We start from the raw sequence: 27,083 nt of genomic DNA, 5'->3' as shown, positions 1-27,083 counted from the left end.
AGACAGGAGTTGGACTTGATAACCCATGTAGGTTCCTTCCAACTCAGGATCCTCTACGACCCTTGCCCTCCGGGCCTGTGCACGGCGTTGACGACAGCCCTGACACCAGCCGCAACACCCTGCACCGCCGGGCCCGCCCGCGGTCCTCTCCCTCCCCGGGGCGGTCGAGCCGCCTGCGACCCGCCCCTGGCTGGGAGTGGCCGGCGCCACCGCCGCTTTCCGCCCCGGCGGCGGGGAGGAGGGTGCCCGGGATGTGGTGGCCGCAGCCCCGACCGGGTGGTACCGACAGGCGGCGCCGCGGTGGCGGGGGGGAGGCGGCGAGTTCAGGTGAGCGGTGGGCGGCCTGGGGGCTCCGTGGCTGCCGAGGGGGAGGTGCGCCTGGCCGGCGGCGTGGGGGGAAAGGAGAGGGAGGGGGGGGCAACGGCGGGTTCCCCGCCGTTGCCCCCCCCTCCCTCTCCTTTCCCCCCACGCCGCCGGCCCGGCGGGGCAGGTGCCCGCTCGGAGAGGGGGAACGGGTGCGTCGCGCCGAGTGAAGCCCGTGAACGGGCACGGTGCATTGCGGAGAGCGGCTGAGCCCCAGCGGTGCCGGGGGCGGCAGCGATTCTCCCCGCTGAAGGGGCCGGGCGGCGCGGTTGGACGCTGCCTTCAGGCGAGGAGGGCCGGGAGCACTTGGTACGGGGAGTCGTGTTGAATGTTGGGCGAGTTAAGGCCTTTTAGGTGGGAAAAGAAAAGGGATTTTTCATTTCGCAATCTGAAAGTTCTGGGGTTTTAAGTTTTTAAGTACCCAATGATGTTAGCATTTATTTCACAGTAAAAGTAGCCTAGGAAGCCATGTTACAACATAGAAATAACGTTATTATTTTTTTAAACTCAAAAAATCCTCTAGTTGGACCTCTGCCAGTGTGGAAGCAGCTATAGTGATGCAAACATGTACTTTTTAAAAATTTTTCTAAATAACCAACTGCAAAGAGGGAAGTAAGGGTACTCTTAGAAAAGTCTCTCATATAATATCTCTAAACCTCGTTCAAAGGAAGAAAAAGGAAATTGCCATCTTAATGGAGAGGCTGTGTGTATATACTTCCATGAATAGCTGAGTTTTAAACAACCATGACCTGTAATGTGGATGAGCTGCCCTCCTTCTCCTTCCTCAGAGCAGCAACCATCAGAAACTTGCAGGCCTGAGTTAGGCTATCCCTGTTACCAGCACTGGTGCTGGTGAAAGGCTGGTGCCATGTGGGAAGTCTGGAAAAAAAACCACTTCACCTTTTGCAGGAGAGCTGGGGAAGAAAGACAGGTTGCTCATCAGGTGCATCCCCTGCCTTTTGTTTTTTTTTTGGGATAGGTGGTTCTCTGAGCCCCATTAGTCCAGCAAGACTTCTTGCAAACACTTCAGTTGTCCTTGCCAACATTTCAATAGAATACAGCTCATTCATGTTGTGGTAATCCAGGCTAATCTTTGTGTACAAGTGCTTGAGTAACTTTTGCTGTGCTTCTGGATAGTGATTTAGGAGCTCTGAAGTGAAGTGCTTTTATAATAAAGGTTTTTACAAGATATGCTGCAGAACATACAGCTGGAAGCGCTACTGGTATATTAAATTAGAGTTTTCAAATAAATAAAGTATGCTGGGATGCATTATCTCTGGTTTTGTCCTTTTGCATTTGTTTATTTACTTGCTAATTTGCAATTGGTCTTACAGTAACTCATGAAAATGGGGGAAGTTCTACTTCATTAAACTTTCCTTGTGTAAATACTAAAGTCTCTTTATGTTGTATGGGTATTCCCCCATCTCATCACTGGAGTTGTGGCTCATTCTAGGAATGCATTGACAGTGGTTTTCCAGTTGAAGCTATGGTAGATTTTTACTGTTGGTAGGGCTTTTAGGCACTTATAAAACTGAAAATTAGGGAAGTTTTATTTAAATATTTGCTTTAAAAGGAAAAAAGCTGAGTTTAGAGGTTTGTAGTTACTTAAAATGTTGTGGTCATGATGGGTCAACGGAGTGTAAATGAACACTCAAATGCTTATGAACAGTGGTTTGTATGCTTGAGATTAAGAGCATATCCAACAATGCATTTTTTTCTTGCTTCCCAGTGCTTATACTATCAAACTTATTAATTTTCTGTATAGTTCTTCGAGACTGGGCAGTGAAAATAATCTGTTCTTATACATGATAGTGATGATTATGGTGCAGCAGCACTCTAAAGAGTGGTCAGAGGCAAGCATTGTGTTGCTGCTGGCTTCCTCCCTCTTTAAATTTAGATAAATCAGCCTTTGTTCTCATCAGTGAAGTCAAAAGTTTGGGCCTAAGCTTCTGCTGCTGGAATTGTAGTGGGGCTGTGTAAGAAAAGAGGATTTATTAGCACCAGGATAAATTAATTGTGACAAACAAGAAGACAGAGAGCACTGCAAACAATGTTTTGTACACACAAAAGCAAAAACCCTAAAGGTTAATTCTGACTTTGTTCACAAATTAGGCACACTCGGTTAGGCTTTTTTTGCTCACCATAACTTGGGCCTCCGACAGCTACTGAACCACCTGACCTTTCAAATGAGATTTAGTGGAGTGTGTAACACCTTCTGAGTGTTCCTCGTGAGTTACAATTTTTTTCATTTTAGTGTTGGGTTTCCTTGAGCAAACCTTCTTTCTAATTGAGCTGCAGACAGGCTGTGGTGTTTTCTTGTTTCAGCCGTAATACATATTAATGACTCCCGTGGAAAGGGGTTTTCTTATCTCCCTTGGAGTGTCGGCCTCAAAGGTGAACCAAAAGGAACCTGTGGAGTTGCCATAGTGATTTCCAAGTTCATCCTTAGCATCTTGTATCTTTTTTCCAGAGAGCAGCCCTTTCATGCTGTGTCACTTAGATTAGGATTGAGCCTGGGGTATGTTGTAATACCATTCAATATCCTTGAAGGAAGACTGCTGCAAAACCCTTATGTATTCGGGATGAATGTGCCCTTTGTAAATCAGCAGTCACATGAGGAAAAACTTGGCCCTCTGGCACTGAACAAAGGCTACTGTGCCTGTGTTAAGTGTGGTAGTATCCTTACGTGGAGGTGTTTATTTAAATCTGTGTAATGTTAACTGTTTAACACTCCATTTAATTTCCTCCCCCTCTTCCTCCTCTTTTAGTATATGCACGCATTCCATGAACTGTTAACTCGAAATGCTTTTGGGGTTAAATGTTTCATTACTGAGCCTCCTAGCTGCCGCTGGTACTGCTGTGGAAGCTGAGATCCACTATTGACATACTTTGTTTGTTAAACATGAGTTTCTGTATGGAAATTGAATTAGCTATTGATGTGGAGTTACTTCCCTATTTATTGATGCCGAGAAGGTAAAGTGGCTTAATGACTAATCTGAAGTCTGCAGACAGAGCGGTGAGATCATGTGCCTGCCTCAAGTGGTGTTTCTTTGTTCGGTGTGATTCCTTTGGGGCATGCAGAATTTGGATTCTGCCTCCCCTTTGTACATAATGTACAATGCTGCTCTCTCTGTTTCAGATGCTCCTTCATCTTATAGCCACACTTCCTTCCAGCACATCTCTTATTCTCTCTGTGTAATAAATTATTAATTAGAACCCTGCTGCCTAAGGGGTATGATTGGTGGCACTTCCTATTCTTTCCCACACCCTCCCACCTCCCTTTACTGCCTCTCTTGCTGCCTTACAAATAGGTGTGTTAATTGTGTGACACTGGTGTCAAAGTAACTTTTCTAGTTACTCTTCTCTTTTTTTTTTCTATCAATATGTTTATCTGTAACAACAACAAATGTGAAAAAAAAAATTTACTACTGTTGTGGTTTAACCCAAGCTAGTAATACAACCACAATAGCCACTCACCCTCTCCTCGCCCTCCCCAAACAGGGGAGGGAATCAAAAGGGAAGGTAGAAACTTGGATTGAGATAAACACAGTTTAATAAAATAACAAAATACAAATACACTACTAGCAAATATGCATATAAAATAGAAATAAAAGATACTCAAGGCAATTCCTCACAAGCATGCTAAGCAGCCAGTCCCAGGAAACAGCTTGGTCCCAGCAGCTGATCCCAAAGAGAGAGAAGAGAGGAAAATGGCAGAAAAGCCCAGAGGCCTCTGCAAAATGGCAAAAGGCCGGACTAAACATCCCGACTGAACTTCCTGGCTCGGAAGAGCCAAAACTGGAAGGCTCCACACTTAAATAATTAGCATGAGGCCAATGGGATGGAATACTCTCATTGATCAGTCTGGATGTCAGTCAAGCTCTGCCCCATCTCTGCTCCCCCTTCCATGACACCTGTAAGCAAGGTGCTCAGAATGTCCTTGGCTTTCAGACTTGGCTTTCAGAGCAATTAAAAGCATTAGCTCTGTGCTGGGGTGTTATCTGCTTGTTCTCAAACTAAGTCCAAATAATGAGCATGCTAGCTATGAAAAGGAAAGGTTTCTAACTGCACAAAAAAAATTAACCCATTTTCAGTCAAACCAGTACAGCTACATAAACAGCTGTGTATTCAGAATTAGTTATGGAAAGTGGAAAATGCATTTTGTTAATAGTGCTTAGCCAACTCCTTTTGTTTCAAAGGTGTATGCGTTACGTGTATTTATAGATTGGATCAAACAGCACCTAAGTCAGAACTGCAAATGTAACAGTAATTTGCTAAACACAATGTATGTATGGTCAGATGACAAAATCTCCCAGCTTTGTGGAAGAAGTGGCTGCTTAAAACTAAGAGCAGAAGGAATGTGATGTGTGTGAACTTTCCTTTTTCTCTGTAATGGCAGAAGAGTTGGTTGTTTGGAGTGGCTTAGTGGACCCTAGTAGAAAGGTTTCTTTTGCGGGGCTGAGAGGTCAGTGGAGCAGGAAACTGTTACAGAGGAAAATCTCTTAGTAGAGTAACTTTGAGGCAATCTGTGGAGCGAAAAGTCAAAAGGTTTATAGTGAGCATTGTAAAACTGAGGAAGAGTGAAAGGGTTGGTATCTGTGGGAGAGGCAGGACCTGGGAGTTGATATAATTAGGTTTTCCTAATTGTTTTGCAAGTCTCCACATCTGTGTAAGGTGAGGCATGTGGTATCATTGTAGCTTTTCAAGACCTTGCTAAATTCTGCATAATAATAATAGAAAATCAGAATCAAATGATAGCAATGTTTTCAAGGCACCTGTAGAAGATGAACTTTGACAATGGCTTAGTGACTTTGCTGATTGATGAGGTGAGCAGAGTAGTCCCTAGCTCAGTTAGTCTATCTGGCAGCACTTTGAGTTTAAATTGGCAGTCAGGCTTTTGGGTCTGACAAGTATGTTTTGAGCATCGAAGGAAAACATTTTTAGGGTCTTCTTGTTTGCTTTTGGAAAACCACAAAGTCTCCAGAGAGCTTGGGAAGTAGAAGGACACATTTTTTTTCCTGCTAGTAAGCTGCTTTCTTGCTGTTTTAGTGGTCTACTGAAAATATTTTGGTTCCTATCTTTAATGATAAAGCATCCTGGTAAGCATCCTTTCCACTGACACATCAGCTTTGTTTTATGGATTATCGCTACTGCAGATATACAGACACCTGGAATGGTGCTGGTGGAGACTACTTGCAAGGCCAAATGCCTACAGCCACAGGGTTTTTTCTTATATTGTGCTTATCTAATCCTTGTGGCCTGGTTGTTCCCCTTTTCACATGCACAAATGTTTTACTTCAGGGAAACACACTGAGGTTCCAAGGAAGGAGCATCACCGAGCCTGTTCATTGTGGTAAATCCAGGCAGCCTCAGGCCTGTAAAATATCTGACTTCTTTTTGCAAGGGCTAATATGATCATATCAGGAAGGCCTTGTTTTCCTGTGTTGTTGGAGAGCATTGCTTTGAGGACAAGAGCTTTTTCTTCTCCACCAGGGATGGTTACTGAGGCAGGGATGAGGTTGAATTTTATGCACTGGGCTAATGTCCAGGTGCTTCCTGTTGCAAATGACCCATGAAGACCCAGGTGGTGGGGGAATGGGCAGCACAGCTGTTTAGTGGAGTTTGGCTGTTCAGACTGATTGAGTGCATTAACCTGTCAGTATTTGCACTGATAGCTCAGGCTGTGATTAGCAGGAGCTGAGCTGTGGATGTGTTGCATTCCCAGCTCTGTTCTTGAAGAGCGACAGGCACACAAATCTCATGAGAGCAGGACAGACAGCTGCTGAATTTGGTGGTGTCTTACATTGCTGTAGCAAGATTTCATTAATTTAAACATATTTTTGGTTGCCGTGTCCCCAGTGGAAGTGACACAGAAGGGATGCTGTACATCAGTGGTGGTGTGGAGCATCAGAAGCATGAGATGCTTATGGACACCCTGGACAATCCCAGGCTATGTTGCCACTGTGGTGAGCAGCACTTTTTTGGCAGGGTACTGTGCTGAAACTTTGCTTGTGTCCTGCCAGAGCCCTTCTTTGGGAGACCAGCACCTTTTTATCTGTTTAGAGCAGTGAAAACCCTGAGGAGACCCTCACTGAAATTGTGTGAAAAGGGCCTGGTCGCCATTGCCTGGAGTGCAGCAGCAGAGCAGCTGATCCTCTGTGTGGTTTTGTGCCCAAACTAGTTAATAATCAACTGGTATTCCTGCTGTAGCGTTCCCATGCTTGTGGTCTGCCAGGGTCTTGCACAGATGTGGCCATGAGAAGGCTGCTGCAGTTAATGGTTCTCTCTGAGCCATGCAGCGACGCTGGCTGGCTGCTTCCTGTGAGAATGAAGGTGAGGGGTGGGTGTGGGGGTGTGTGTGGAAATCCTGGTCAAGGGGTCTTGGATTGCTTTAAGGTGAGAAAAGACCAGGTCCTGCTTCTTCCCTTGTATGCAGTGAGCACTAGCAGTAGGGTGTTTGTTCTTTTAGCAGTTAGGAAATCTTCTGTCTGTAACACCAGCTTTTGTCAATGACAGAATTTTCCATGGCATTATCTACTCCATTGCCAAGTAAGAAACAATTTTGTGTTAGCCAAAGAGGTGTTCTTTGTCTGTCTGGAGTATAGTTGTAATGCTTAGTTTTTTTAGAGGTACATTTTTGTCTTTTCCTTTATGAGGTAGCACTGGGAACTAATATCCAGTGTTACTGTTTTGGGAAGGACTTCTGATCATCCTTTGTGAAATCCACTGGCTTGCCTTGTTTTTGTTTGGGGCCTTCTGTTTATTCCTTAGAGTGTGGCTGGTAAGGTTTTTACTCTTTGCTGGGTTGAATGGACTGGGTATATTTATGCCATTCACCTTCCAAATTAATCTAATATAATTTTAAAATAACTTAGCATTGTTATAACTAGTGATAATGGTATGTGACAACACTTCTGTTGGGTTTCATGTGAGCTTGGTGTGGCACTGAATTTCTTGATGAGGGTCCAGACATTTCTACTGGATCTGGACACACAAACTTCTTCATGTTAGTGCTTTCTGTGCTGCCAGGTCTTAGGGAAACTCTGCGTGCTTTGTCTGGGCATTAAGGTGGAAGCCTAGGTCCCAAGTGTGGCCATAGTGAATGTAGAGCAGCTGTGGTTTTAATATTGAGCAGCCAGTATGATTGTTCAGTGCAGGCTATATGGGAAGTACACAGGGTTGTTGTCTTTATTTCAGGTCTTTGCTTAGGAGCAGTTGTTCTAAGTTAGCTGTCTCAAAATTATCTCTAATGACTTGCAAATCATGATATAAAATATGAGAGGAGTTTAAAAAGGAGGATTACAATGTAGAGTGCTAAATAGGGAGTAAAAGAAGTACTAATACAAGGTAAAGACAATGCAGAGGACAGCCTAAGGGTGTTTTAATAAATTCCGTGTAGCAGACTGGGTAGTGTAGAAGTGGTATTCCCTGGGCAGAGGTGGTCTTTCTCCTTCCTTTGCCAGGAAGTTTGTGTGAGAGGCAGGTTTTGTTGCAGCTGTTCAGAGATGATGTTAGATTTTTTTTATGTGTGTGTAATGCCCCTGGCACCATTTCAGGGATTATGTCTTTGAAAGTGTCTTCAGACAGTTACAGTCTGGCAGATGGCTCCATCTTGTCCTCCAATTGGCAAACATCCTAGGAAAAGGTATCAAAATAATTTTTAATATACCAAACTGAATAACGTCTTGAGATAAATGCCCTCCAATGTTTTTTTAGCCAATAAAAATGCTCAGTAATAAACATTTTATGAAATAACTGCAGTAGATCAAAGTGACATTTAAGTGGTGCTCATGAGCAACATTTAATCACCAGCTAACTACGAAAGGTCTGTTGCTGTGGAGCATCAGGGGTTTCCTATGTTATGCCATATTGTCTGTGTCTTCCCTAAGGAAGGACCATCATTGAAGCTTGTGTTTTCTCTCTGTGTATGTGTGGATGCTGGATGCTTAAACACTGGTTGAGAACCTATTTATTTCAAGTACTGGATTTTAATCTTAATTTTGTTAGTAGAAAGTCAACTGTTCCCAGCTTCCAGGATGTGACGAAACTATTGTTATTGTGACCCCTTTGTGGAGTTAAATTGGATAAATTGCTTTCTTGCAATGTTGGATATGTCTTCACAGATGAAACTCTTGAACTTTTGTTGCATGTAGGGATAACAAATAGAATGCTACAAATCCTGAGACTTGTATGTAAAGCTTAGATGTATGATAGGATAGTTTGTGTTGGAGGATACCTCAGGAGGTCCCTGCTCAAAGCAGGGCTGACTGAAGTTAGACGAGGTTGCTCAGGGCTTTGTCCTGTTGGGTCTTGAAAACATCCAAGCCTCAGCCTCTCTGGCTGCCTCTCTGGGTAGCCTGTTCCACTGCCTGGCTGCCCTCAAGGTGAAAAAGTGTTTCTTTGTACCTAGTCTGAACCTCTCTTGTTTTAAGTTATGCCCACCTCTTTCTCCTCCTCCTGCCGTGGGCTGCTGTGTGTGGATTGCTGTTATCCTCACTATTGGTCTGTCACGTCTCAGCAACGATCTTGCTATTAGAGGGTAATCAGGTGCCATTTGTAACATCTTTTTAAGTTTTAGAGTACCACATTTGGCATTCTTTAGCACTGGGTTTGCGGAAATGTACTGTTGCTGCAAATATATCTTTATACCCAAAGAGGGCATTCTAAGCTTAAAGATATCCTTAGTTCTGTCTTCATGTCTCTCTGGTACAGCAGCCCTTGCTTATAGCTCTGACTTGAAGGTAATTTATGTTTAAGACATTTCATATGTTTTTGTTCAGTAAAGCACTATGACACTTTTATTGTACAGAAATGAAAATCCATGTGTCTTCTCAGTATCTTTCACAGTTTTACTGGCACCTCTTTGTTTTTGTAAGGCTGTTCATGCAAGATGTTCTTACTCTCTGAGGGCTGGAGGGAGAAGATGCTTTTTAGGTTGTGAAGCTTTTGCAAGTCCTTTCAAAATCCCATGAGTTTTCCTTTTACTAGTCAGCAGAGGATTTAAAAGACTTCCAGCTTAAAGGTAGCATTGTTTTAGTTGGGAATTAAAGGAGTTAGTCAAAGATCTCCTTCTGTCTATGGACTATCATTCTGGACTTACTTGACACAGATATTTTGTAAGTATACTTTCATGTATTAGGTATATAGATTAGTATAGACTTATTTAGATTTTGAGTACAAAAATGTAGGCAGGCTAGAGTCATGTTAGTTAAGTTAAGGAGTTACCTAAATACGATGTTTCTATTTGCTTCCAATTTCTGTTACACCTGTTACAAATTTAAGTTACACTTGAAGTTTCCAATGAAATTTCTCTGTACAGAATCCCACATGGAATAGCATTATTGCAGGATCTGCCTTGGGGTGGACCCGTGACTCCAAGGTTTGATAGTTTTGAGAATATTAAGGTAAAATTATGTCTAAATGCTGTTTTTTTAAATCTCCAATATTTTCAATGAAAACAGGAGTTCTAATGGTGCAAAGCCTTCTGTGTATTCTTATAGTGAAAATCCTTTTTTCCTAGTTGTCTGTCAGGAGTCCTGTGCAAGTCCTTAGCTCTCTCTTGGGTGTGCTTTGTAATGTGGGTAGGTCATGCAGCTTCTCTCGTGGTCTGTTTTAACCACAACCTAATGCATCCGATTACTGCTGTACCTCAGGACTGATGAGGTCAAATGTCTATGAAAAACCACTTTGCTTTCTTAGAAAGGAATCTGCAGCAGTTCTGTCTGCTGCTTTTTAATGATAATACTTGTCAGTAGTACTGTGTGTGAACCTGAAAGAAGCAGGGGAAGGACGCCCCCACTGCTACAACCCTAATACTGCCCAGAGGTCTGACTCAGACAACTGAAAGGGACAGGCAAATGTGAGCTACCTCGCCTATGATCCTGCTAATCCTGGATTCTGAGTTCAGGTTTTCTAAAGCAAGTAATAACTTTAAAAAATTATATATATATATATATATATATGCATATATATATATATTGGAAATAAGGAGTTAGCTATCCATATTTATTTTGGAAAACAATTTGAACGACACTCAAAGTTTTCCTCTCCCAAGCTTTTTGTTACCAAAGCAGGTCTTTTCAGGTGTGCGTGTTTAACCCTATATGGTAGAATCTGCACCTTTTTTTTAATCCATTTAAAATGCTAAGCTGAATCTGGAATATGTTGACCTGAAAAACTGTTTCATTAGCTTATTCAAGACAATCTTCTTTTTATATAGAGAATATTTTTGAAGGGTCAGTCTGATTTATGTTTACTTCTCATTATTTTTTAACTTGAAGTGTTTTGCTTAAGACTTTGCTTCATTACAATATCACTTGGAATCTTTGGTGCTCAAGAACTATTTGCAAGCTATCTCATGAAAGGGTACAAGTTCTTTGAAGGTTAATACTGTGCTTTAATTTACTTGGGTAATAAGAGCAGACAGGTAAGGGTCAATAAAAGATGGCAGATCCTGTGGCCTTGTACTTAGGTAGAAATACTTAAGTGAATTACAAATAGCCTGTGACAGAAATAAGTTTAAAAAACCTCTGGCAAAAATCTATGCTTTTGTTGAGCATCATAGGCATATGTTAATAAGCGTAATCTGTATTATTAGTTAATATATGTTAGCCTGGGGAGACTGTCAGAGTAAATTGTGGCAGGTAATTGTCTTGATTTCCTAGACATGAATAGCAGTGATTTACAGTCTTGGGGAAAGAAGATATTACAAGAGCATCTTCATTGAGGTGGTCTCAAAGGGAATGAGTGGAGCCAGTTTCTGTCTGGCTTTGAGCATTGTTTTGGAGCTTTGTGGATTGTTATCACTCCAGAATGTGCAGTGCTAAGTGTGACCCATGTAGAGTTCAGTCAAAGGTCCAGAGCAGCAATTGGAAAGATTTCCAGTTCAACTGTCTGTTTCGCCGTTGGTTTGTGAGAACTATTTGGGGGCCAAGAAGATAAATGCAGTGGAAGTTGGTGGAAGACAGGGTTTGATGGCTGCAGTGGAAAGCATGTGCAGCATTGTTATTGGCAGAGTTGGGATGGACACAAAACCAAGTGACAATCAAAATAGATCTGTCAGTGTTGATGGTGTGCTTTGTCAGCATGGAGTTTGGCTGGCTGCTGCTTGACTGTATCCTCTGATCCTTGTCTCCTGCTGGTGGGCATGGCTTTCAAATCTGTGTGGAGACAGGACTTTAGTCCTGTTGAGTCTTTAGTCTCCAGTCGTGGTGTGAGGTGCTGAGCAGGCAGTTGCTCAGATCTTGTCAGAGTTGTCACTCCAGTAGTCTGTTACAGAGGCAGCGGTCCTACAGTACCTGGTGATGTGGGTAGGAAATACCAAGTTTGGCCTCTAATGCAGGGCTCTTATTTCGGGAGTTACAGCCTGCAAGCTGTCTATCGCTGGTGGGTGCTGCCTTTGAGCGCTCTCCAGCCTTTTGTGGAGGTCTTCTCATCCTTCATGTTGATTACCATCGTCGCTCTGTGGTGGCACATCTGCCAAAATCTGTAATTTACTGCAGTTGCTTCTAGAGAGAAACTATATTCTTTACTGGAATGTTAATTTGTTGTCATTATTGGGTTGTTTGTTTGTTTGGTTTTTTTTCCCCCCTTTTTTTTAGATATCTATTTTGCTCTAGGTGGAGTGACTTCTGTCCAACCTTATTTAGAAGGAGCTGTGATTTGTGGGAGAAGAGAGGTGTTTGTACCTGTAGTTAGTATTCTGCTGCAGTTTCAGCAAAATCTGATTCTTCCACAGTTTGTTCATAAGATAATCTCGTAATTTCACCTAAAGATCTACTTTTCTCTTTCATGGTAGAGGAGAAGCATATAGCTAGTATCTTCACTTCTGTGTTCTCAGGCCCAATAAAACAAACTTCCAACTTCTGTTTTGTCTATCTACAGGCTTGAGTAAGAGTTGTAAGAGTTGAGCCATATTGTCACTGAACATTTTAAAAGGGATATCATGTGCATCTTTGCTGCTTATTAGTGTAGGTCTCTAAGGGAACTGCACTTGGCTTGCTGGAGCCCAAAGGCTGACCCCTTGCAGGCTATACCATCTGCAGACTGATGATGCTGAGTAATCTGCTGGCTGTTAGCATGCACTTGCGTTAACTGAAGTTGTCTGTGTAGCTGTTGAGGATTGGAGAACAGTGCTGCAGCTTGTGTCAGTGCGGGTCCAGCTGAGAATCTTTATCTCACCACTCAGAGTGTCGATTTATTGTTAGCCAGCAAAAGCACAATCCGCACAATTGCTGCTGCAAAGAGCAGAGAATGCCCGAGTACAGAAGTTCTGTGGGAGGATGAAGAGTTGCGGGGGTTGGTGCAAAGCCCTGAGATTTTCTTTTCAAGGGAATTGGGGTGAGTGACCCGTGCTACTTGTTTGCTGCCTTCTCGCTACAAGTGCGATCTGTGTCCCACGCGTTGCTGTAACTGCAGCTTATGTACATGTCTGGCTTTTGCAGTATTTCATATTTAAGCTGCATCTTGAGGTGCTGTGCTTTCTGTGGGAAGTTATTGCTCAGGTTTCCTGATGTCTGGAGCTCCATTTCATCTCCATTGTTGTCTAGGCAGCATTGACATCGCATCCTGACAGCCCAGCTGGGACTGTAAGGTAAAATTCCTTCAGCAGGCAAAGGAGGAGCATTTGTCCTGGGACTTCGATATTAAATTGTAAAGCTCAAAGCATTCTGACTCCTCACCCTTGGCAATATAGGAACTGCCATGTTGTTTTATTTTCATTATATGTGATCACTACTGAGCTGTTAAGAGAAAATTACTTTCTATTTCAGTAAACTCAATTCTGATTTCAGACTGACTGTGCATCAGATGCTTAATTTGGAACCCACTCTCTTGGTGAAATTAAAAATTCAAATCTCCAAGCTGGAGCACTCAAACTGTGCTTGAATTAGAAATTGACTGCTGTCAATGTGCTCTCACACTTCACTCTCTCTTCTTCTTCTTCTTTTTTTTTTTTTTTAAATTCCTGTCTTCCCTGCCCCCTGATGAGTTTTATATTAGTGTCTTGCTGTAGATGATCTGACTGAGCAGAAGTAGTGGGAATCCACACTGTCACTCCATAGACAGAGTGATGAAAGAGAAGTGTGGTGTGTTAAATAGACCATTCTTGAAAAGGACTGCTGTGTACTAGTTTCATAATTACATACATGTTTGGTGAAACACTTTTAGGAGATATGACTGCAAGCACAGTAAGTGTTAGTTGCAAATTAATTTAGGACCTAACCAAACTTCACAGTTTCTATGCAAAATCCTTGCTCCCCTATTTATGTGTAATATTTAAAGCTGTTTTCAGATCTTGACTGTAGGAACCGAGCTTTGTCTCTACTTGAGACATTTGCATGGACTGCCTATACGGACTTTGCAACTTTCCAGACAAGTGGGAACAAGAGTTGTTTGTGGGGTTTTTTTGGTGTTGGTTTGTTTTTTTTTTCTGCCCAGGAACAAAACTAATGACAAACCTAACAAGGACAAACCTAACAACAAATAAACTCACAAAAAACCCAAACTAAACAGCAATAACCTTAAAACTACAACAACATCCCCTCCACCCCCATCCAACCAAACCAACCCCCCAAAAAACCATCAACAAAAACCAACCAACCAATTGCAAAACAGAACTCCTGAAGCAAGCTTTGGTTCTCTATTCTGAGTGTTCTCTATAGACTTGCAACTACAATGTCCCCGTGCCTTTTTGGAAAATGGATAAATTATTCTCAATTATTTAGCTATAAGTTAAAAAATAATTATGCTGATGGGTGTAAAGTAGATTGGGGTTGGATATTGTGGAGAAGTGAAGTGTCTTCTGTTATTGGTTGTGCTGCAGGTACACAGTGCTGGTACAGGCTTGTGTTCTGTCCAGGGTGTTTGGTTGTCCATCAGTGGTGCAGGGGTTGGATTGCAGAGATGCGTGAAAGGGAAGCAATGACTGGGGAGTCTGAAAAGGAAGCTTAAGTCAGGTAGTTGATTATGTGAGTTGGGCAGTTCCAGCTCTCCTAGGCTGATAGCAGTGTGTTGGGTGAAATATATGAGTGAGCTGTATAAGGAGATTGGGAGACACCTGGGGCCAAGGCTTGTCAACCAGAGATGAATTTTGAATATGAGATGTTGTAACAGCTGGAGAATGAGGTATGTGAGGAGTCTCTGTAACAGGATTATTCTGAAGCTTATTGCAAAAGTCTTAGGCTTCCCTGGCTTTATCTTTTTTTTTTTTTTTTTTTTTTTTTGGGGGGGTGGGGTGGGGAAGGGGGACTTCTGTAATAGTAGCTTGTTGGGGGGAGAAAAAAAAAATGCAGACATAATTTTTTTTCCACATTATTGTGCTATCTACGTGGTCCTGTTTTCCTGAGACAGCAAGGAGTCACTTGGCTGTTCCAGAGTGAATCTGGCCACTCATTTTTCTGGTCAACAAAACTGAGTTTTCTTGTAACACTGCAGTGGAGAAGTTGGGTGGTGTAATTTTCATTCAGGCTGAAGGAATGCATTGGGTCTCAGGTTGCCAGCCATAGGGTGTTGATTAGTTATCAAGGAGAACTTCACAGTGCAACTGCGTGCTTTCACAGGCTGGGTAGTTACTGTATTTTTTTTAAATTTAAAGAGGTCAGAAAGGCATATTTCTGTTTTTTTTGTCACATTGAGGTGCTTAGACCCTGATTCAGCAAGGCATTTGCTTGAGAAAAAAGCCCGCTTGTGTGCGAAGTCAATGGACTGCTGAATACTGATGGGTGCAGACGTGTTTTAAAGTATTACCAGTATTGCACACAATTGTAATACGTAATTAAGAAAAGGGGTGTTTATTTTATTCCCTGACTGAATAGGTTATTGTTACTGATACAAGAACTGTTTTGATATTTACCTGCTTACTTTTTAATATTATTTTTTCTTGGTGTTTAGGCAAAGTGAGGTTTAACACACTTATGTTTTTTTTTTCTTGAGGGGAAAAAACGTTGATGGGTGTATTAAAACTGTTATTGGCTAATGTGATTCTAACTCTCTCTAGGGGTGCTGTGATTTCATCCAATGGCTTAAAATAAGTTGTTGCATTAAGGAGGTGAGTGGCTCAAATGTAACAACACAATGACAGATGCATTATGGGAGTGTGTCAATAAAAATATGATTCTTTAAACACTGGCTAAGGAAGCCTACTCTGACATATAAAATGCACAACTCCTTGAAGGTTGTGGTTGTGGTGGTGTGATATGTGTGTGTGATTTTCTTTTTTTTTAATGAAGAATAGAAACTGGCATGTATTTAATGACTTCAGAGAATATTTTGTCTGTGATATCTTGGAAATTTAACAACTGAATAACTGAAGCCAGCCTGCGATCCCAGAAATCCTAGAAAATCTAGTTGTGGTCAATGGGGCGGAGTCCAGTTGGAGGCCTGTATCTAGTGCAGTGCCTCAAGCATCAGTACTGGGGCCTGAATTATTCAGTATATTCATCAATTATTTGGACAAGGGAATAGAGTTTACTATCAGCAAGTTTGCTGATGACACCAAGCTGGGAGGAGAAGGCTGTGCTGCCATCCGGCGAGACCTGGACAGGCTGGAGAGTTGGGCAGGGAAAACTTTAATGAAATATAACAAGGGCAAGTGTCCTGCATCTGGGTAGGAACAACCTCGGGTTCCAGTATAAGTTGGAGAATGACCTATTAGAGAGCAGCGTAGGGGGAAGGGGCCTGGGGGTCCTGGTAGACAGCAGGATGACCATGAGCCAGCACTGTGCCCTTGTGGCCAGGAAGGCCAATGGCATCCTGGGGTGTATTACAAGGGGGGTGGTTAGTAGGTCGAGAGAGGTTCTCTTTTCCCTCTACTCTGCCCTGGTGAGACCACATCTGGAATATTGTGTCCAGTTCTGGGCCCCTCAGTTCAAGAAGGACAGGGAACTGCTGGAGAGAGTCCAGTGCAGAGACACAAAGATGATGAAGGGAGTGGAGCATCTCCCTTATGAAGAAAGGCTGAGGGAGCTGGGGCTCTTTAGCTTGGAGGAGACTGAGGGGTGACCTCTTTAATGTTTACAAATATATAAAGGGTGAGTGTCACGAGGATGGAGCCAGGCTCTTCTTGGTGACAACCCATGATAGGACAAGGGGAAATGGGTGCAAACTGGAACGCACGAGGTTCCACTTAAAATTGAGAAGAAACTTCTTCTCAGTGAGGGTGCCAGAGCACTGGAACAGGCTGCCCAGGGGGGTTGTGGAGTCTCCTACTTTGGAGGCATTCAAAACCTGCCTGGACACCTTCCTGTGTAACCTCATCTAGGTGTTCCTGTGCCAGCACGGGGATTGGACTGGATGATCTTTTGAGGTCCCTTCCAATCCCTAACATTCTGTGATTCTGTGAAATCACAGGAACCCTTGGAGAGGAAATAATTGGTGAAAGGTATTATGTATTATGTAGCTCAGCCAGTGCTTTTCTTCTATAGGTTAAGTAAATGAAAATGTAGTCAACATTCAGTAGGTAAAATGAGAAACCTGAACAAAACATTTGCATTTGAAGAGTTATAAAAATATGTATTTAAAAATAACTTTCTTTGAAAGCTGACTTGTGTAAAGAGATGGTGCTGGTTTGTTTTAACATAGGCTGCATTGAGATCAGGGCTGTGTTATTTTTAATATTTTGTAGTGTCCTCAAAATTCAGCAATGGAGTAAAAATATAACTAATTAGGAACCTGCAACATTTTACGTATTTTTGATGTAGGACCTGAGCAGTAATGGTTATTGTTATGTCAGATTGATTAATTTACCTGAGAATTATTTGGTTTTGTTACTGATATGTTAAACACTTATGTGTCTCTGTAAACAATAAATATTTTCATCTCACCTACTTTGTTTATGTACAGTTTAATGCAGGTGTTTAAGGCTTCCTTAATAGAAGCAGCACTACAGAAATTGCTCGGAGCAGTGCTTTGATATTTGGCTTGAATATGACCAAGTATCTTTTCTTTCGCATCACAGTCACCACCCAAAAATACTCTAAAGGTGAATTTGTTATTCTAATAAAAAACAACACTGTGCAATATAGGTATATTCAGATAGTTGAGCTCTCTTTAAAACTGCATGTATGATTTCTCAGTTACTTTCAGAGAGAACTTAATGAGCTTGCAAGCATTCTGCATTATATGTTTAAAGCAGGGGTGGGCAGGTAATCACTTCAGAGTGTCTGTGCTGATCTATAAAATCCTTGTGGACTTCATAAAAATGTAAGGTAGTTACGCCTGTCCATCTACAGATGCTACTAGAGCATTTCATCAAAAACTGAACTGCCATTTTTGTGCCTGAAAACAAAGACTGATTATGTAAAATAAATTAGATTACTGTTCTGCTCTCCTTTAGCATTAGACTGGGTACAAGAAAATGTGCTCTTTCCATCAGTGGGAAATGCTCTTTGGCTTCATGTCTCCCTCTTTCATCTTAGTGGTGCAACTAAGACGTGAACAGCATTGCTGGTCATGCCTTGCTTCAGAGCAATAAACTCTTCTTCCCCACTATCCCCCCACCCCACTCTATGATTCTGAGTTGTTAGTCTTTATGAAACATTTGCCATCAGGAAAGATTGTTATGATGAAAGTTGTTATAATTAAGTTATTTTTGGGCTTTCACAATATGGATTTGAAGCAATTTTCACATAATCTGGCATTAGAATATATATTGTATCATCTTCTAGGATTGTAACATATTTTTAAAAATTGATTTGTAATATTGCAATTGAAAGGACCTTCTTCCATTTGTGACCTTTCTCTTTTTCTGAGTGCTTGTCTCATGCAATGCATGACACACTATAATGTAGTTTTATTTTAATTACCTTCAGTTGTTTCACAGCGTTCCAAGGTACCATTTTGATAATCTTGTAGTTAATTGCCATCAGTTATTTGACGTGCTTGAAACTAAGGGAATTATGAGGAAAAAATTGAGGCCTGTCTTTTTTTAACGAGCTTGCTGAATTGGTTCAGTGTAGTTTCTCTATCTGGTGTGCAGACAAAGTGAGGTATGGTTGGAAGGCTATGCAAAAAAAACAGAGTCCTTGTAAGTAAATTTCAGATATATGATGATAAACAACTGAAATTATCCTGAACTTCAGAAAAGCAACATGAAAGAAGGGTAAATGGCATGCCAACAGTGAGCCCGAAGCCACGGTACCATGCTGGCTGGATGTTGTGATGGCTAAGAGTGCTGTGACTGCCCGCTGGCTGGAGACAGGGCTCTGGCTGCGGCCACCTCCTCCCTCCTGTATCCTTTGGGGAAAGCATGGGTGTTCGTGTTGAGATGCTGCTCCCAGTTTTGTGTCTGTCCATCCTCTCTCAGCTCTGTGTCCATCCTCTCCTTCTCTGCCTTGTGCTCAGGAGCGGCTACGCTGGCACTAAGGACCTGCCTGCTTTTCCTCATAGCATGCTCTGAACGACTCGTGGCTCCAACTACGGTCATGGGTACAGTTTGGGCTTGTGGTGCCCCTCTGGTAGCCAGGTGAGGAGCTGGTGCTGCTGGGCTCACCAGGAGGCAGCCAGGACTATGTAAAGGAGCTGGATGGTAAACCGGTCTGGAGGATTTCCTGCAAGTGTGGGGAGGAGTGTGGAGGTGTGTCGTTCTTGTTCAGGATGTCGGCTAGTTGAGGACACTGGAACTGTACCACTGCGACCCCAATAATTTTTAGAATTGCATCTGGTTTGCTTGGTGTAAATGTCTAGCACTTCGGCAAATTTAAACCTTACTTACGTTAGCTTAGTTTAAATGTAGTGTTTAAAGAGCTGTAATTATCTGTCTGCTTTTGAAATTCATAGTGATTTAGTGAGATCAGTTTTAAACTGATTTTAATTAAACCAAAGAACCTTTACCATTTTTACAGATGAGGCCTCTGACAAGCCTTTGTAAATGGCGATAAAGTATATCCAGTCTTAGAATGACTTTTTTTTCTACATGACTGATTTTTGCTGAAGGCAAATTTAGGCTGTTATTTTCTATATAAACTAAAAGAATTAAATTCTAAAGAACATTTTGTTCAATTTTTATTCCTTTAGTTCAAGAGTGATTCCCACTTTTTAAGACTTCTATTAAATTGTTCCCAGTACAGCATTTCACTGTCTTTTTATAGTAGACAAGGTGATGGACTCCATGACCTTTTTTATTTCTGATTTCTCTGATGCTTTTTCCTCTGACAAAAGAGAATGTAAGGGACAGCTGGGGTATTCTAATCTATGGTGATAGGAAGCAAAATACAGAAACATAACTGCAGTCCCATGGCGAGATGTGCCATTATCGTAGTGTGTGGAAAAAGTATAAATTGCTTCTGTTGAAGGTTATTTGGAGAAGATATAGGAAATGTTGGGAAAAGTCTACTGGGAAGTTTAAGGTCTAGTGCTAGTGTTTGAATAGGATGTCGTTCTAATGAGGTGTGTACAAGACCTGGCTGGGTTAGGAGTTGCTGAGATGTGTTTAGATTATATACACATCTGTCAGTGTAAAAGTGTTCAAAGGGTTGTGATTAGAGATGAATATTAAATATATTGCATGTAATTTTTTTTTTTTTTTCACAGAAACTTGTTTTTCTCAAAGAGCTCTGTGCAGGTGATTAGAGTATTTCTACCACCTGAGATTCTGGCATTTGATTCTGTTTCAGTGAGTAGAGGGCAGCTAATTGAGGGCATAATTCAGCTGGTCACGAAATTCCTTGGAAGGGAGATTCTGGCAAATAGGCCTGGTCAATATGTTTTTGTGTTACAAAATGGATGATGGTGCAGAGCTTGTATTCTCATTGATTCTGTACAGGACAGAAGAATGGAATATCTTTTGATTAGCAGTGAATCCATAAGAAACTGAAAGTAGTCACCACGTAATCTTTCACCCGTAATTTCTTCTTACAGAAATATACAAACACAAAGACAAGATACCATATTTTCATCTCCCACTTTTAATATTATATCTCTTTTTTTTTGTTTTGTTTTGTTTATCTTGGTTCTTTCTATTTTGCTCTGCAAGCAGCAAATTTGTCTTTTCATCTGTGTAAGTAAGGCGTATATGGAGAAATTGACCTATTGAGGAGAGGCCCTTTCTTAATGATGTTAATACTGCAGTAATGTTAGCAAACATATAGTGGCTTTTGGTTTTTAGGACTGATGGTACTGCATGCAGGACTTTAACTTTACATTTTGGACATCAAGTAGTACAGTAAATCTTAATGGAAACTTATAATCTCATTAGACTGACATATGCAGCCACAGACTGTTACAGGGTTGCATCTGTTCTGGAAGCAGAATCTGAAACACTTGCTGGTATTAATAAAACTTGTATATGAACACAAGACACTGGCCATGAGCAACAACAGATTATGTGCAAAATTTATTTGCAATTATGATTCTTATCTTTTTGATTCAGATTTAGTCCTATCCTAGATGTGCTTGTAAATCTGAAAATAATTCTGGATCAGAGAGACTTGAACAAGGTCTGTGCTTTAGTGTGCTGCTAAGCAAATTCAGAATGAAGTAGTTCAGGGATTTGCTGTGAATAGGGAACATGATACGATTCATCATACCCAGGTTTGTGTCCTGATGGATGTGACTATGTTAGTGAGTTCACATAAAAGTGGTGCAAGCTCTTTAGAAAGTGAATGAATGCACACAGTGTTCTCTGGCAATAACTTTTCTCCTCTACCTGCAGTATGATCAGTGTCTTTGCTTTATTGAAATGGAAACTGATTCACTGTTTGAAATTCCTGAAATAATTATTTTCGGATACTATGATATGTTAAGCCTAGAAAACTGCAGAAACATTTTAATGACTTTTTTCTCTCCCTCTCCTCCAGATGGTCAGGAGCATTTAATGCCTGCAGGCTCTTTTCGTAAAAAGAAACTGGCAAAAAGACCTGGATATATGAGGCCAGAAGCTCAGCGACAGGCAGGGTTTCAGTCCCTGGGTGCCTGCAAGCCATTCAGCCCAGAAGAGTTCAGCCATGGCAGGCAGCATTGTGGCGACTTTGAGAACTGCTCTCTATGCAGACAGTGCCAAGATAACTTTGAATTCTTACATAGTAGTTCAGTTGCAAATAGTTCTGTAGTTCCTGCTAAGAGGGTAACAGCATTGGCTGCTACTGGAAATACACCAGGGTGCTGCAAAAGTCTTCCATGTTGTAAGAGTCCATGGTCAGAAAACACAGCGATTGGGGTTTACCCTGCTGCAGCAGCAAGCAAAGGAGATGTTTCTGCTGTATGCTGTACACAGCAGAAAAGCCACGGTGCTCAAGTGAGCAAGCCCGCAAACATGTATGCTTCGGATCAGACAGAAGTGAATAACAACTGTGAATATCAAAACAGAGACGTGGTTTCTCGTTCTGTTGGTGCATACGATAGTTTTAGTTCGAGTTTCAGCTTCATACAGCTCTCCCTGGACTCGGCCTCTGCAGTAAATGATGCTGAAGGCAAGTCAACTGTCGAGGAAGCTGAGTATGCTCTGCATCCCAAGACTGCAGGAAATCTGCAGGAGCCAGAAGAGATGGTACAAACTCGTGAGCACTTGGGAGCTTCGCATTGCTTCTCCAGGCCTGGTGAGGATTTGGAATATGAAACTGAGACCACAGCAAATGATAAACTACAGGACTGTGAGACTGTTTCTCTCTCGGATACAGATGCAACATTCTCATATTCTACAGATTCCTCGGATGCAGCATCTGCTGGCTCTTCTGTCACTTCAGGCTATGAAAGTAGCTTTACTGTTAGTGATCATCGCTGGGAATCTTTGATGAAGAAATATGAACCAGTGCTACAGGACTGTCTGCTTGGTAATCGCAGTGCATTAAAGGTTAGTAATGTCGCTTCATCTTTGATTCCTCCCCCTGGTCCTCAAAACATTTGTATTTATAGAGCCAAAGTCAAAGTTGGTGTAGGAGTTGGGATATTAATGGATTTTGCAGCATTTGTTCATAGAGGTTTACAGTAGCAGTCTGCATGATAAGAGAACTGTTTTTTCTTTCTTTTTGATTCTTTAAAAAAAGGTGATGATGTTGCAGTACTTTATTCCTGTGTTCTACTGAAACTGTGATCCTCTCATTTTTAATATGTCGCACATCAGTTTCTGAATTCAACAATACCATTTTCTTTCACAGGTAGCTGTTTTGTCTGTAGTTTGGAGTATATGTAGTACAAAATTAAGGGGTGGTAAGAACTCTTTTCTTGAAGCACCATGACCTAACAACACTAAACTTTGTAACTGGAAATGTGTAAGTTTAGCCAAAGATTTCTTGGAGTGAGGCACCTGTATGAAAGTAGTCTGTACTCTAATAGATGGGTGCTCTCCCTGCATGAAGAAAAATGGGCGTCAAGTCTCTGCTCTAACTCAAACTGGGAATTGAATCCTTTGGTTTTTACTTCTACCTCAGAGGAGTACCGGGCTGTTGAATCAGGAGTCTTTCTTTTTGCACGTGTTTACCCACATGTATACCTACCATATATACAGGCAGTCTCATTCACTGTGTTCTTCATGGGAGAAGGGTGGGGAAACTTTAAGAAGGATCAGTTATGCTTTTTTTTTTTTTTTAATACAGTTTTTGGGATGGTGCAGTGAGCATTAGAGGGAAGCCATTCTGAGTGTACTTATTGTGCATGTGGGAAGCAACAATCCAGAGATTAATGCAGACACGATAGATTTCACTAATTTGCTCAAGGTGTACGAAGTGGGTGGTGGGGTTTTTCTGGAGTAGTGGTTTTGTGGGTGAGTGTGTTTGTGGGGTTTTTTTGTGTGTGTGTCTCACTAGTGTCCTGAGTTTCTGGGATGCCTTTCGGAAAACCAGATTCTTGTGATTTCTCAGCTCAGATGTACCTGCTGAGATACACCGTATTGTCTTTAGGCCTGGTCAAACAAACTGCCATGGGGAGGCTTTGCACAACCCTGCTGTCTGTGCAAGACAGAATGTCAAGAATCTTTAATTCTTACTTTACTCTCTGTGACATCTGACTGGGCTTATGATGCTCTCTAATACTTATAGAGGATGCTTGTAGGACTCACACTAGATTCTCTTATTTACAGACTTCGCATGCATTGATGTGGAGCAGTTTCTTTGGCCTCAAGCCTAGAGTGACAATGTGCCTGTAGTCTAGGATGGTTTGGGAAATCAATTTGCTGCAAATGTAGGAATATATAATATAATCAAAATAGAAAATTATTTTTATGTCTTATTTGATAGGCACAAAGGAAACATTGCTATCTTTAATTTTTGTATTCACTAATTCATTGAATGGAGAATTGAGGATTTGTGCCCTCTGATGTCTTTGCCCTTGGTTAGCCAGTTGTGTATGTTTAATTGGAAGCACCTTCCTATTGTAATGATAATGAGCAAGACTCAAACTTTTCAGAAAAGAACAAAGGCATCTGTAGTCAAGAAAAGGAGACAATACCGATTTTTTTTTTTTTTTTTTTTTTAATAAGCATGGAAAAAGGAAAGTAGTCATCACATGGTACAGATATAGGACATGCCATGCTGAAGCAGCTCTGATTAGTTGAGCTCCAAACATCTTGCCAGCCTGCAAAGAGAAAGCACTTTACTGTGACAGCATCAGTTGGTTTGCCGTGGGCATGCCTGGGCTGTGGTACCCAAACAGACTTTGATTCACCTGCCACTGAGTGTGTGACGGGATAAACACTGCAAACAGCAGCAAAGCTGTACTGTGGGTACAGATGGCTGTTACACATCAAATATATGAAAAAAGTGTTATTTGAACTATTCCTACTGCAGGCTTCTTTAAAACTCTATCAAAAGTATGGTGTAAAATACAGAACATAATTTATGATGAGGATTCAGAGCTCCTCCCTTCAATATGTTACATGTTCCTCACCAGCCTCAGAGAAAAAAGATTGGACTTCCAAGATGTGAAAAATAAAATAAAGCCTTGAGAGAAAGGGAATGTATACAATGTTTCTGTTTGTTTGCTTTTGTTTTTCCTCTAGGGCATCCTATAGCCTATTATTAATTAAGCATTTTTAAAAATTCTTTCCTGGCTTTATTTGTATAGTGCTTTTCTGACTAGTCCACTTTCACATACCATATTTAGAAGGGATACCATTAATATAAATGTCTTGTCTAATTTGTGTGTTGATTGTGTAGTCACGATAGAGTGTTTCTATTAAGTTGTTGACTGGCTGTAGCTATTTTTCTTCATACAATTGAGAGTTTAAATATAGGGATTTAAATATGAAAGAGTTTCAGGGAAGAGGGAAATCTTATGTAAATGCAGGATGTCTAAAGTATGGATTTCATTGTGTTGGAAAATGCTTTCCCAAGTACTTTCAGGCTTTGGATAGGAGTTGAAAGGGACCCACAAGGATCATCGAGTCCAACTCCTGTCCCTGCATATGACAACTCCACAGTTCACACCATATGTCTGAGGGTGTTGTCCAGTCTCATCTTGAACAATGTTGGGCTTGGGGCCGTGACACCTCCCTGGGGAGCCTGTTCCAGTGCTCCACCACCCTCTGGGAATATATGCTGCTTCTTTTTCTAGGCTTACATTTTTCAGTGTTGATATTAGCTCGTTTGGTAGAGGTCATGTATAAATATAATAAGAAAACAATTTTCATTCTTGTAGCTTTAGCTATGTTAAGTTGTGGCCGGCATGGCAAAGAAGAGAGGACTGACAACCTTCTAATTAAATTCTTCTAACAGTAAGAACTTTTAATGGCTTTTGAATGCATAGCTGGCCTTATGAATTTTTAGTAAATTCAGAACTTTGGTCCAGACCCTTCATGTTAACAGAGAGAAGTGGTAACTTTTGAAATAAAGCTTCATTATGGTAAGTTTCTTCTTGGGTGTGGAAGGGCATGCTCTATGTGGTATAGGTGTTTTTGGTGTTTTGCTTTTTTTCCCATCTAGCATTTGCAATGTGAACATTTCTGAAAATGCAAACATCAATGTTATGTAGATGAGCCTAAATTATATTTTAATGAAACTTCATTGGCTGCATATGAACACAGCTTTCTGTGCCATAACGTGAACATACCTGTTCCAAAATATTCTTACTGCATTTCCTTTTTTTACTTAGAGAAGAAGAAGTGGTTTGCATATGGAAATTCTCTATTTGTTCCGTGCAAAACTCATATAGGCAAAAAAATTGTTAGAATGGGCTCAAGAACACTGTTGAGTAGAATATGATCAAGAGTAGATGTCATGCTGACAGAATCCTTTAGTAATCCTTACTTTGGTTTATTCAAAGGGTGAAAAATATCCAACTATCACATGATCACTTTTGCTTTTCAAGAAATATTTTTTGTTATTCTCTGTATGTGTTTGGACTAGAGCCGTGCTTGGCTCACATAGCTGCAGTTCAGCTAATTTCCAAATCAGTTTGTCCACTTAAATGTTGGGCCTAACTCTCAAAATTGGGCCATTCTAGTGAAGTAATAATCCATTAAATATATATCATCCTAGTCTAAATAGGTTTAAAAGCAACTTCATAATAATTAACTTTATTTTTTTTTTCTCTTGCGTAGATAAAATCCTTAATCTTCCAGCTACAGAGGCTTCAAGAAAAAGCAATAGAGGAAGATGACTATGATAGAGGTGAGAGATGCTCCCCTCTACTTCCTGCTGGATCATGCTGCTTTTTTTTAATTTTCTCCCTCCTTCATCTGCTAATTTTATTTCATATTTGCTATGTAGCAATGGTCAGATGTGGAAGACTAGTTCAATGAACTGTGTTGTTTATGCTGTTGTATAGCAGGAAACAAATTAAAGAAAAAAGTAGGTCAGCAGCAGGTAGCAACAGTTTTTTATTTTCTTGAGCCACATCACCATGTGGAAAGGTTGAAATCTGAATATCCACCATCTGGATCAGCTGTTTTGAAGCAGCATGACTTTAAAAAATGCAGAAATGAATGAAAGCTTTGAAGGGAGGAAGGACAGGCGCTGGCTGCTGACAGTGTGCTTTGTTACTTACCACATTTAGTCATAACACTACAGCATGGCTCAAACACATAGAGGAGGTCAGTAGCTATTATGAAAGTGAGTGATATTGTCCTGTGGGATTAACTTGATGTCCACCGAGTTGAATCAAAACCAGATACGGAATATGATGGTGACACAGCTACTGGCAAATATCTGTATTTCTTTTCAAATGCCTTGGCATTTCTGATAAGCTCTATATGTGTTCTCATTAATAGTTAGAGCATCTATTAACACAGATCTCAGGTTTCTTATTGTTTCTTCTCATAGTACTCTGTGTTCATATACTGATCTTTTGATAATTGAGAGGTTCTAGATTAAATTCTTCCTGCTAGATTGATCTTTGGTTGGGAAGCTCTGCAAACATTTCAGCAAAATCCGTGTGGTTGCTTCAGAGAATAAGGCTGGTAAAAGTAGTTTATTTCCTGCTACTTTTTATTCTCAGCTTTTAGGGGTTGGAGAGTGGTCAGACTTGTGGTTTGCCTTTCAAAATTTATGTGTGAAACTTTGCAGATGCACCATGGCTCTGTTTCTCTACACCCAAAGGTGTCCCCCAAGATTATGAAAATGTGTTTTAATAGTGTCTGAGTAGTAGATGTGTAGCCTTTTGCAAGAGTGGTTTTGTTTGCCTCTTAAAGACCTGCCTATATATAGGAGAAAAGTCTGCTACTGTTGCAAGTCATACATTTAGTGTGGCATTTCCCAATGGGGAAAACCTTTAGGTATGTGAAGAGCTGAGGATGTTGTACATATTCATGGGTTTAATCTCTGTCAAATAGACATTATTGATATGTGTGCTTTACA

At 41.1% G+C, this 27,083-nt stretch overlaps 1 protein-coding gene across 4 annotated transcripts in view; it reads left to right on the top strand.

The window, feature by feature from the left end:
- The first annotated feature begins 209 nt into the window (after positions 1-209).
- DISC1 (DISC1 scaffold protein) overlaps positions 210-27,083 on the top strand; it is a 204,543-nt gene continuing 177,669 nt past the window's right edge. For all 4 annotated transcript variants that reach the window (XR_014183600.1, XM_082048361.1, XM_082048359.1 and 1 more), the window contains exons 1-3: positions 210-327; positions 21,156-22,147; positions 25,829-25,898. Coding sequence is in view for 3 of the 4 variants with exons in the window: in XM_082048361.1 (XP_081904487.1) it covers positions 252-327; positions 21,156-22,147; positions 25,829-25,898 (1,138 nt within the window). In the remaining variant the exon portion in view is untranslated. The remainder of the gene's footprint in view (positions 328-21,155; positions 22,148-25,828; positions 25,899-27,083) is intronic.

This window comes from Streptopelia decaocto (assembly GCF_964273445.1).
Source record: "Streptopelia decaocto genome assembly, chromosome: 3".
Classification (NCBI taxonomy): domain Eukaryota; kingdom Metazoa; phylum Chordata; class Aves; order Columbiformes; family Columbidae; genus Streptopelia; species Streptopelia decaocto.
This window is presented reverse-complemented; position numbering and strand designations above follow the sequence as displayed.